Source organism: Teleopsis dalmanni, chromosome 2 (genome assembly GCF_002237135.1).
Source record: "Teleopsis dalmanni isolate 2A chromosome 2, ASM223713v2, whole genome shotgun sequence".
NCBI classification, from domain to species: domain Eukaryota; kingdom Metazoa; phylum Arthropoda; class Insecta; order Diptera; family Diopsidae; genus Teleopsis; species Teleopsis dalmanni.
The window spans coordinates 240095225-240108005 of NC_051847.1; the positions used below are offsets into that span (position 1 = coordinate 240095225).

At 33.2% G+C, this 12781-nt stretch overlaps 2 protein-coding genes across 4 annotated transcripts; both read left to right on the top strand.

Annotated features, from left to right (window-relative positions):
* The first annotated feature begins 1950 nt into the window (after positions 1-1950).
* Positions 1951-8956, top strand: LOC119676197 (serine/arginine repetitive matrix protein 1-like). Of its 3 annotated transcripts, XM_038087431.1 has the most exons (7): positions 1951-2140; positions 3354-6194; positions 6339-6897; positions 7500-7757; positions 7830-7951; positions 8011-8669; positions 8726-8956. In XM_038087431.1, exons 1-7 carry the CDS (start codon positions 2105-2107, stop codon positions 8892-8894), a joined length of 4644 nt encoding a protein of 1547 aa, XP_037943359.1. In that variant the 5' UTR covers positions 1951-2104; the 3' UTR covers positions 8895-8956. The 3 variants fall into 3 exon arrangements, with proteins under 3 accessions (XP_037943359.1, XP_037943357.1, XP_037943360.1); XM_038087429.1 differs by having other exon boundaries at positions 3354-6897; positions 8726-8955; XM_038087432.1 differs by lacking the exons at positions 7830-7951; positions 8011-8669; positions 8726-8956 and having other exon boundaries at positions 3354-6897; positions 7496-7587.
* A 1981-nt stretch (positions 8957-10937) lies between these two features.
* LOC119677107 lies at positions 10938-11537 on the top strand. Its single transcript, XM_038088374.1, has one exon. The coding sequence runs from the start codon at positions 10938-10940 to the stop codon at positions 11535-11537; it is 600 nt and encodes a 199-aa protein (XP_037944302.1).
* Positions 11538-12781: the final 1244 nt, after the last annotated feature.

Consider the following 12781-nt stretch of genomic DNA (forward strand, 5'->3'; position numbering starts at 1 on the left):
TTAATTACGAAAACAATTATAACTCTTTCTTCAAATGCCATCACAATGAAAAATTGTTTCAATGCTGCAAATAAAATTTTGATATCTCTTGCCCCCGAAATTACATACAAAAATATCAATGTCCATATGTTTATATTTAAACACAAAGCAAGTAGGCATGAATGAATATAAAATAGCGAATAATTTTTTTTACTACTTACATTATAATTCAAGGAAGCAATAACAACACCTCAAAGAGCAAAAGGAGAAAAAAACACAAAAAAGAAATATAAAAATTTCTTGAACCTATGAAGCAGAGAATATTGCAAAATCTTCTTTGGTATGAAGCAAAAACGACTGAAGCGACGTCGGCAGAGATTTGAGTGATTTGGGTACCCAGTAGTAGATACCTAGAACAAAAATTAATTTCTATGGCATTGTGACTCTATAATATTTTTACTCAATGCCTCAGGTCTGCATACCTTCCCGAAGTGCCTGTAACCATTCTGAGATTTAATAACGCGGTGTTGGTAAATCTGTCAGTTTTCGTAAATAGTTTCAGGGCTCTATCCTTTATGTATTTTTTGATCGGATCAATCTTGAGGTCCCTGAGGATGTCATTCGTCCTAACGCAACATGGCACCTTGAAAAGTCTTCTCAGAGCCTGTCTTTGTGCAATTTCTAGCTGACGAATATTATTGTTTGAGGGCGTGCTGAAGGCTACACACCCATATAGAAGTGGGTGAACTTTATCTTTAGCGCACATAATTATTAGAGTGGAATGTATGTAGTAACATAATAAACTCTATTGTTTCTTTTTCGTCTAAATTGTCATAATTTTTATAAAAGTATTAAAAGCAATATGTAACTTTTCTGTAAAAGAACTACATTTAGCATAATAAATTGTAGCAGTTAGTCTCAATAAGTTCCCAAGGCCAAATCTTAGTCTACAGAGGCTTGAGTGTTACATATGTTTTTGAGTGACTTTAACCTATTTTTAACTAGCTATAGAAAACAGAAATAGGAACGATATCCGAAAGAATGTGAACCGGTATCCCCAGAGAGATGTCCATGGAAGATGGATGTCTAAACTATATACTTCTAATTTTAATATTTAATGTGATTAGAAAAGATGACAAGGAATCGTTTTAGTCTCACAATTTCCGGCTTATATTCTCTACCATAACTAGCTTCGATTTAATGACAAAAGTTTGAAATTCTTTAATCAACGCTTGCTATCGATAAAAATGGCGAACTTATCCTAGTACGTAACCACTAAGACTTTAGCCTGGACAAATACTAGCAAAAGAAAATATTTAATGTGTGCAAATACAGAGCAATGTTTTAAATCCACCTCGTATTATATTTTCGTGGCTTCCGTAAAAATTGAGATTATAATTCTTTTTAAAGTTTTTTTTTGATAAAAATATTATTGTGAAATAGCTTTCGAAACATCAATATGAGATAAAATAGACTGTTTTCATTATATGTATAGTATGTACAGTAAGTTGAAAACTTTATTAAGAATTCGCTTATGTACTTGTGTATGTTCTGTTAAGCAATCTGTTGTTTTAATCCTGACAGCGCTGTCGTAAGCATATTTTTAATATGGAGATCGTTGTGTAGATAATGTAACATCACAATTAGTGTATTCACAGTGCATTTACTAAGGGGGCTTATTATGCCAACTTTAGCTGATCTCTGAATTCTACTGAGTTTTGGAATATCAATTTTGGATGCTGACCATCAAACAACAGTGCCTTAGTTAAGTATCGGAATTTCAATTTGTAGTATTCAGATAACGCCCACCTATGTAACCAGTGAGTTAATTGTGGAAATGCTACAGTGTTTTAAATGCTACAGTGTAAACATACTGTAATCTAATTAAATAAATGAAATGCAGAAAAGCAAGCGTTTACTTTTTTTTTTTTGAAATATTAACATAAAAAATTTAAAATATAGAAAGAAAAATGTTTGTTGTTCATTATAATTTATTTCCTTCCGAACAGTTTCAGTAAAGCTAAAATGCTTACTGGATAAATTTGCAAGAATTTTGGTTTATTTTTATAAGTACCGTTTTCATCTTCCGGCAAAAACAAAATTATTTGTTTAGTGAATATTCAACATGCGAATATTTAGCAAAATTCTCAACACATTCAAAGTAAGTACAAACTTCGTTTTTTTTTCTTAAACTATTTAAATAAGTTTTAATAATGCTTTAATTTATGCAAATATTTTGCTCTTTAAAAGGTAATAAATTTGCAAAAAATTATTAAAGTTTAATTTGTCGCTAATATTTATTTTTGGCCTGTAAGTAATAATAATCAGTTTTCATAAATGACTTGATCTCCTGGACGTCCGCGGTTATGTTGTGGTTATGTTGTAAGATTCTTCATCATCACCTCTCAGAGTCTTTTGCCAACTCCGAAGTAGTTTGTAAATAAATGTTCCGATAGTGCGACATTTAGAAAGTGGACTAAATTATAGTTCAAAATCCCTTAAGTACGGCATTACTCACATTACGCGTTTGTTAAAAAATCATCATTTAAAGAATGCATAAAAATGGACTTTGACTTTTATTTTTTAATGAAATTTTTATTTTAAATTTGATTTGACATTTCTTGAAATCCTAAAGGTATTCATATTTTTATTGTTTTTTAAATGAAATAAATGTGGAACCAGTGAATCTTATTTTATGAATTATAATCGCTAGAATCAAATTTAAAATTATTTTTGAACAGATTATTTAATAATTAAATTAATTACTTAAAAAGTAACAAATAGTAATAAATAAATAGTAAGTACAAAATAATAAAAATATAACAAATATACAGGATTAAATAAAACAATTTTTAAACAGTTACTTTTCTAACTTCCATTTTTATTCTCTGGATTTATCAGGACTTTTTTCCACAAAAATCCATAAATAACACTTCATCTTCAAGTTTTTGGCAAGCTTCAATTTTGTTTTATTTTTGCTTCATTTATTTTATTTAAATAATTTAATTTAATTAATTTTATTTTTTTTGTAAATGATCTTTGTTCTTTCTTCTGTTTTATATACTCTAAATCATATAAAATATAAATAAACAATAAATTAAAATAAATAAATAAATAATAAATAAATAAAACCAATAATTTTATTTATTAATTTTAAACAGCAATTAAAATTTATATAAAATAATATATAAATAAATAAATTTAATATTTCTGTCTATTTTCAATCCGTAGATAATTTAAGTATTATTCACTGAATATTTTTGTAAAATAATATAAAATAAAAAAACAACTTAAAGCTTAATTTAATTTATTTTAAATATTTTATATAATTTCATTTCTCTTTTACTCTATTTTACTTAAATTTTATATTTAAGCTATCCACTCGGCTATCGATATGTTCTTCTCCAAAATGTGTTTTTCCCGAAACTTTCGGTTTGCGTGGACATACAACGACAAATCATCAACATTTTCGCCCACGACAAGAGAGTCCATACCGTCCAAGGCTAGTTGAAACTAGAAATTTTCCTATGTCTCCTAGTAGTTCTTTCTACAGGAATTACAGCCAGTCAGGTAAGTTAGCTGAGAGTGTAGCTGGACAAACAACGTCAATATTTAATAAAAATATATCAAACGTCCTTCCTGTGGCTTTGGTGAACCTGGATAAATATGAAAATTCTATGAAAATTCTCTTTATACCACTTAATATCTTTGATGATCGTACAAGCCTTAAGAATGATCCTTTAAGTACCATATCTGTTATACGAGAACACGCTAAACAAGTTGAAGCAATTACCGAAAATCTAATGGAAAATTGTCCTTTAGATGTTATGGAGACAAAACCTAATGAAATGAATGACCCAAATTCGCCTTCCACTGTTCAAACCAGTAATATAATAGACTACATAGTTACAACATCGGCTAATACAAATGCTATTAATCCTTCAAGCATTAAAGTTGTCACTAACACCGCAACTGTCGTAGATCTTGACGAAAATATAGAAAAACCATCGACAGATAATGTACTAACAGTATTGGATGACTCTGAATATCAAGATCATCTAAATATGTACAATAATGTAGAAAATTCTCTACAGCTAAGAGATAATTTGCAGATGGTACCAGCAAATTCCTTTAATGTTGAAGATTGGAATGCATCAAAAGATAGTTTATTTACAGAGGTGTCAAAAGGAATTGAAAGCCAATTAAGTCAGATGGCCGTATCATCTGTACAACTTGGTTTCGAAATGGATATGACTAATATTAAAGAAGCAATTGAACACAGCGCTGAGGTTGAATCAATGGAGATCTTTAATCAGCCAAACCCAAAGCTTCTTAAAAATCCTACTTTAGGACTCACGACGAATTTTGATTTGGAAAATATTCATCCAAATCAAACAATTCCACTTAATTTTAATGCATTAATACAGGGTGTTATATCGATTGATCCCTCAAAAATTAATCTTGAAAAATTAAGCCAACTACAGGTAGCACAATTTAATGATAACGTTACAGCTATAGCTGCAAATATATGCAGTGCTGCATTACAAAAAGGTTTTCCAACTGATATGTTTCGTACGTATTCTTCTAAAAAGGGAGAGAGTAAGCCACGTAATCCTCACATAACATGTGTACGTGAAGGCGAAAAAGGTTGTGTGTCTCCAGGGAACTCTGAAAACCGATCATATTCATCAACAGGTGGTGATGCACCAGCTGTAGATAGCAGTTCTGTATTCTCGCCATCTAGCGGCAGTCGAGCATTGTGGGGATTAATGAATTGCAATGTTTATGCGAAAGCGCTTGCTGAGGCAGCGCAAAGAAGGAAATCAATAGATGATTGCCAACCATGTGAAGATATAACAAAAGCTGCCACAGCTGATTTATGCAATAAGCTAAAAGAAGATCCATGTCAACCACAAAAACAAGAAGCCAAAAATGATTCATGCAACAAAAAGAAAGACGATCCCTGTAAGCCAAAAAAGAAAAAGGATACATGTAAGAAAAAGAAAGAAGATACATGTAATAAGAAGAAAGAAGATCCCTGTAAGCCAAAAAAGAAAGAGGATACATGTAAGAAAAAGAAAGCAGATCCATGTAAACCTAAAAAGAAAGAGGATTCATGTAAGAAAAAGGAAGCAGATCCATGTAAACCTAAAAAGAAAGAGGATTCATGCAAGAAAAAGGAAGCAGATCCATGTAAGCCTAAAAAAAAGGCAGATACATGTAAATCAAAGAAAGCGGATCCATGCGGAAAAGGTGATTCAGGTAAGAAAAAATCAGGTCCTTGCAAGAAAGAAGAGAAAAAAACAAGTCCGCAATGCAAAAAAGCCGCAGATAAAGGAGCTTCTGGTTCATGTGGGGCTAAAAAGAAGGCAGATCCGTGTGGGGCTAAAAAAGCAGATGCAAAGAAAAGTGGAGGTCCTTGCAAGAAAGAAATGAAAAAAACTAGTCCACAATGCAATAAAGGCGGAGATAAAGGAGGTTCTGGTTCATGTGGAGCTAAAAAGAAGGCAGATCCGTGTGGGGCTAAAAAGGCAGATGCGAAGAAAAGTGGAGGTCCTTGCAAGAAAGAAATGAAAAAAACTAATCCACAATGCAAAAAAGCCGAAGCTAAAGGAGCTTCAGGATCATGTGGAGCTAAAAAGAAGGCAGATCCGTGTGGGGCTAAAAAAGCAGATGCAAAGAAAAGTGGAGGTCCTTGCAAGAAAGAAATGAAAAAAACTAATCCACAATGCAATAAAGCCGAAGATAAAGCAGCTTCAGGATCATGTGGAGCTAAAAAGAAGGCAGATCCGTGTGGGGCTAAAAAGGCAGATGCAAAGAAAAGTGGAGGTCCTTGCAAGAAAGAAATGAAAAAAACTAATCCACAATGCAATAAAGGCGGAGATAAAGCAGCTTCAGGATCAGGATCATGTGGGGCTAAAAAGAAGGCAGATCCGTGTGGGGCTAAAAAGGCAGATGCAAAGAAAAGTGGAGGTCCTTGCAAGAAAGAAATGAAAAAAACTAATCCACAATGCAATAAAGGCGGAGATAAAGCAGCTTCAGGATCAGGATCATGTGGGGCTAAAAAGAAGGCAGATCCGTGTGGGGCTAAAAAGGCAGATGCAAAGAAAAGTGGAGGTCCTTGCAAGAAAGAAATGAAAAAAACTAATCCACAATGCAATAAAGGCGGAGATAAAGCAGCTTCAGGATCAGGATCATGTGGGGCTAAAAAGAAGGCAGATCCGTGTGGGGCTAAAAAGGCAGATGCAAAGAAAAGTGGAGGTCCTTGCAAGAAAGAAATGAAAAAAACTAATCCACAATGCAATAAAGGCGGAGATAAAGCAGCTTCAGGATCAGGATCATGTGGGGCTAAAAAGAAGGCAGATCCATGTAAATCAAGCAAGAAAGCAAGTCCTTGCAAATCTAAAAAGGCGGATCCATGTAAATCAAAGAAGAGCGCAGATCCATGTAAGTCTAAGAAGGCAGATCCTTGCAAGAAAAAAGCGAACGCAAAATGTAAGACAGAAGATCCTTGTAAAAGTCTAGAAAAAGAAGCCAAAAAAGGCGCATGCAACAAACCTACTAAACCAACAAAACCCAAATGCGGTGGGGGAAGCGACAAAAAATTCAGTACATTGGCATTCGTACCAAACTTAACGAATATATTTCCACATCGTCAATATCACACAACAATGTCAACATGGAAAACAAAACTAGAACTAAGAGTATTATCACTGAGTTGTATTAGGAGCTTCGCTGATAAGGGCTCTTCAGGTAAATGCGTAGAGGGAAGACCTGTCATTCCTAAAAAACGCAAAACAATACGCCGAAAAGATGGTGCTGACTGTTTCAAAAATGATGACAATCCATGCGGTAAGAAATTGTGCAAGGAACCAAACTGCAAGAAGCAGAAGAAGAAGGAAAAGAAATGTAAAAAACGTAAGATACATACATAGTTCATACTACATAAACATTATAATGATAGCTACTGTCAGTTCTATATGATCTCGAATTTTGATATATTAAAAGGTAGGGTTTTTTTTATAAAGGAAGTGGTTTATTATCTTTTACAAATTTATGTCGATTCCGGTCTTAAGAATCAAATATTTTTATTAATTAAAAAATAGTGAGTTGTTTTTTTTTTGGGTCCATTTAAGAAAAATATTGTAAATGAAGGATCCCAACTTCTAATATATATTCATCAAGATGCAGGCTGACAAGTAAAACTTGATCAAAAACGCTCTTCAGCTCAGTTCACTAAATATCCTTAAAATTGTTTGGTCATATGGCTTTGTTATTAAAAGGATTTAAAAGTTTTTTTCGATAATTACTTATTTCTCTCAAATCTTTTGTTGGTACATTTCTTGGACTAAGGAATGAACAGCATTTATGCCACTTTATTTGGAAAGACTCATACATTTTAAAACGCTTTTTAAGCGGGTTATAACTAATACATTATTTTCAAAGTTTTTGAATAATTATATTTTTATTTCACATTTTTTAACTTTTTGACTTTAAATTTTTTTTTTACTACAAGGTAGAAAATAAGTACTCTCAAAAGGGGTCTTATTGTACAACTTTTTCAAAAAATAATTATCAAATACCATGTCGAAATTTTTCGGGGCCTATTAGAATGTTTAGTTCGAAAGTGGTTGAATGTTGCAATAAAGAAAATAAATGCGAAGATCCAGATCCATGTGAAGAAAGCAATGATGAATGTGAAAATGAGGCAGTGAAAGTTGTAGACGTGTGTAAACTCACCAAAGTTTCTGAAACAATGCCAATGTTCAGTGAATATGGTAAATATCTTAATAAATAAGAAGACAAAAATATGTTATAAAATATAATCTTAATAAAATGGGCATTTTTAGATGTACTTATAAAGACGGATTCGGTAGCTATCTCAGGTTCTGACATACATCTGTATGAAACTGGTGGAAAGTTGTGTCCAACTATGACGTTGGGACATGATGCTTCGGGAACAGTACAAAAAGTTTGTAGACTAAAATTTCGAAAAGTATTTCTTGATTTTTATTCAATTCGTTAACATAGGTGGGAAGATGTATAACCAATCTAAAACCAGGTGACAGAGTAGCGATGGAATCTGGTTTATCTTGTGGAATTTGCGACTTTTGCAAACGAGGTGCATACAATATGTGTGCGCAACTCCTTTATAACGGTTTTTTAACGAAATATCAAGTACATCCAGCTGATCTTTGTCATAAAATACCCGAATCAGTGTCACTGGAAGAAGCAACATTAACGCAAACCTTAGCCTTGGGTTGCCAGGCTTGCTTTAAGACACACATAACACCATTAACAAGACTACTTATTATGGGTTCCAGTCCTACTGCAATCGCAGCTGCACTTTGTGCACGATCTATGGGAGTACACAGCATTTGCGTGGTGTGTAATATGCATAAAAATCTGGAACAAATGCGAAAATGTTTCGACTTTGATTATGTTTATTATGATTGTGATACAAGTCATCGGCAGATACTAGATGCGATTTGGGCCAAATTGAATAATTGGCCAGAGGTAGTCATAAACTGTTCAGTATCAGAGCAGACAATGAATATTGCTGTAATGGCACTGCAGCCCTGTGGAACTTGTGTGCTAGCCGAGTGCGAATCGGAGTGTGCTACTTTTAATGCAATAGACGTACTTATGAAAAATCTAAGACTGGTGCCAAGTTTTAGATTTACAAATATGTAAGCTTATCTATTACATATCATATCGCATTAATAATAACTGAAGTTTCATATAGGTTTCCGACCGCCTTACATTTAATGTCAACTGGTAAGGCACAAATGTGCTGTATGGTACGAAAAATCTTTGGATGGAATCAAATACAAACTGCTTTCGACACAGCGCAACACGAAGCAAATATTGGATATAAAAAAGTTATAGTGAAATGTTCGGAAGAAAACTGCTGATACTTTACAAAATTTTAATATATTTTTAATATATTTCTGATTGCAATATATTTATTAATACAAAACTCTGAATGAAATAAATTAGAAAAAACTTAATCATATTGAACAACTTAATATTAAGATATATAAAAAATTAATTATAAAAACGTAGTATTATATTATAGACTGAATTTAACCGTCTCGGAACTAGAATATATTATTCGATAAATTTCAAAAATAAATAATTATAAAACAAGACTGTCAAAGGACGACAGATTACAGGAAACTATAATCTATAACGAATATAGAATGAAAACATTTTTTTCTATAGTATAGGTATGGAGTTTAATCAGTTTTCTCTAAAAAGAAAAAGCAACCACAATTGGGATCAAACTAACTAGATTAATAGAGGACTATAGAAAATCAATTTGTAGAAATTTTATATCTATTTTGAATAGAAAAATGCGTAAAAAAGGAAATACAGTAATCCCCCGATTTCAAACCCTCGTATAACGTGAGCATTTCCCCGTATAGCGCAGGAATTCGTACAGTTTTAATTAGCTTCGCGTGCCTTTGCACATTTGTGTACGGGATATACGGGAATGCCCCTAACAGATCCCTCGCTGTACTTCTATTCTTCTATTATTCAAGCTATTTATCAGTGGATCAATTTTGGATCGAGTTTGTTGAAGAATATTTTTTTGAATAAAATAAAACTTACATGGCATTCTTTTATTAGGTCAGGTTTTATTAGGTCCGTGTTGACATCGGTTCTTTAATTGTGAAGTTCATTATGAGATTGGCAAGAATAAAACTTCGGTTCACTTGAATCTTTCATTTGGATGACCGATTGTATTGTGTTGGATTGTAGATCAAGTAAGCAGTTTCTAGCAAAAAAATTAATTGAAGAATTTTAGAACGAAATCCTCCAAATAAAATATTGAAATTTTTTGTGGGATTTATGCAATGATGACTTCTAAAAAATTTTTTATTTTATAATTTATATGAATATACCATTTAATTAATACCGTGTATTAAAACAGCTATAAATGACCAATGTCTCACCATTAAATATCAGTTTTAGTGTCTTTAGAAAAATCATTTTTTCAAAGACTTCTTCAAACCAATTCAGGAATGTGTTAATTACATATTATCTTACGTCTTCGGACATAATTGTTGCTCTTGTTAATTGCTAAGTTGTAATTTATAATATATAATAAGAGGACTATTATTTTTGGTATTACTCCCACGTAAGCTGATGCATCGCTTGGAAACCGATGCAATCAAATGCTGTCATACACTCATTAAGAGTTTTGAGCCATCCATACTTTAGCAATATTTTTACATGTTAATGTTATTTTGTAAGTAGGATTCCTTTGTTGGATCCCTGATGAATGGTAGGATGATTAATTCCGTAAACTTTAGATAGGAACTACACCACTTAGATTGAAATTTTTAAGGATCTTACTGCCCAAAGTGGTTTATTTGAGTTGTTAATTGCAACACTTATTTTGGTATTGCATTTTTAATTACAAAATATAAAAAATATTAATCTAACAAAAACGGCAATTACTATTTTTCCAAATTGTTTATCAACAAAAACATTTGCAAAATACTTCGGTAAAAACAAAACAAAAAGGAACAGTGAAAACGAAACGAGAACATGTAAATACCCTGTAGTAAATCAGATTAGAGCAAATAATATCAAAAGTATACTTTGGATTAAAAAATTAAACCCAGACAAGACAATGTCAGTGATTAAAAGTGGTTACTTTTAAGTTTGTGGCAGCACCAAAAAATATAATAAAAAGAACTGTCAACAAGGCACAAAGGAGACAACAATATCCGCAGTTCCCGCCAGTAGTAGTTTGGAAAAAGACAAAGCAGCACGTGAATAAAACGTAAAAACACAAATCTTAACTTTAAGAATATTTTATAATAACTAAGTATAAGAAATAAATAAACTTATCCATTACCAATACGGAGTGTTCAATTCGAAATAAAACCCAACATAACAAACCACTACATTGGTGACCAAGCCGACGTCGAATATATAAAAAAAAAATGGCTACTCAAGAGCAAAAGACAACCGAAGACACTAACCCAATCAATGAAAACGCAACAATCACTGCAATAAAGCTGCCGATGCCAACATTAATAAAAAGCAACATTGACCTTTGGTTTATTCAGTTGGACTACTGGTTCCAAGTCAACAACATAAAGGGCGATACTCAAAAGTTTGGCACAGTTATCGCAGCATTGGATGCATCGCTGTTAGAACAAATTTATAACACAATACAGAATCCACCAGCAACTCAGAAGTACGAAGCTATCAAGCAAGCAATAATAAAAAACTTTGCGGATAGTGAACAAAAACGCGTACAAAAATTAGTTAGTGGTTTACAGCTTGGGGATAAAAAGCCATCCCATCTTTTAAGCGAATTGCAACGTATTAGTGGAAGCAAACAAGACGAACAATTACTGAAAGGGTTATGGTTACAACGTCTTCCTGTAGAAGTACAGACATGTCTAGCCACAATTCAAGTGGAACTACCTAAGATGGCGGAATTGGCAGACAACATAACCGAAACAATCCGTATAAACTCAACAATGCAAGGAACTTACGTCAATGCAGCTAACGTCCCTGCAGCAGCTCATATTTAACGTGATGCACAAATCGAACAACTTCAACGAGAAGTGACCAGACTGACGAAAATGGTCTCGAAATTATCAACCGAACACCGCTCAAGAACAAATCAACGTTCACGTTCAACATCCAGAAACCGGCAATGTCATGATGATAGTGAAGAAAAGACCAGTAGAAATTGTTGGTATCATAGAACATATGGGTCAAATGCAAAAAATTGCAAGCAGCCATGCACATATGGCACAAAAAGCTAAAACCGACTTCGTCTACGGCGGCAGAGGAAGTTGTAAACGAAACATCTACAAGACTGTTCGTCTATGACAATAAGACAAAAAAATCATTCCTAATAGACACGGGTGCAGATGTTTCACTTATTGCCGCCAAACAAAAAAATTCAAATACAAACAATAAGAACGAAAGAATACTCTACGCAGCAAATGGTTCTATGATCAAAACATTTGGAGAAATAGAGATAACTCTAGCTCTTGGCTTACGAAGAAATTTCACATGGCCATTTATTATCGCAGATGTAAACACTTCAATCATCGGTGCAGATTTTTTAAATCATTTCGGATTAATAGTAGACATAAAGATGAAACGATTGATCGACACATCAACAAAGATTTTCTCAGCCGCAAGTGAACGTAAGGTAAATGCGCAAAAAATATCAACTGTGAACACATCTTGCAAAATTGCAGATCTACTAAAAGAATACATCGACATCACTAAACCAACACCGACAAATCGCCAGGTGACCAAAGTCACTCACCACATATTAACAAAAGGTCCACCAATATGTGAGAGACCACGTAGGTTACCTCCAGACAAGCTAGCAGCAGCAAAAGAAGAATTCCAAAACTTAGTCACAGCCGGAATATGCCGTCCATCAAGCAGCAATTGGGCTAGCCCCTTACATATGGTAAAAAAACCAGACGGTAGTTGGAGACCTTGCGGAGATTACCGTCGCTTAAATGCAATCACCATCCCAGATCGTTACCCAGTTCCTCACATACATGATTTTGCACACATGTTATATAACCAAAAAGTTTTTTCAACCATCGACCTGATTAAGGCATATCACCAGATACCAGTTGAACCGGGGGATATTCCAAAAACGGCGATCATAACTCCATTTGGATTATTTGAATTTACTAACATGACATTTGGACTTTGCAATGCAGGTCAAACATTTCAACGCTTCATTCACGAAGTATTACGAGATCTCGAATTCGCCTTTGCCTATATTGACGACGTCATTATT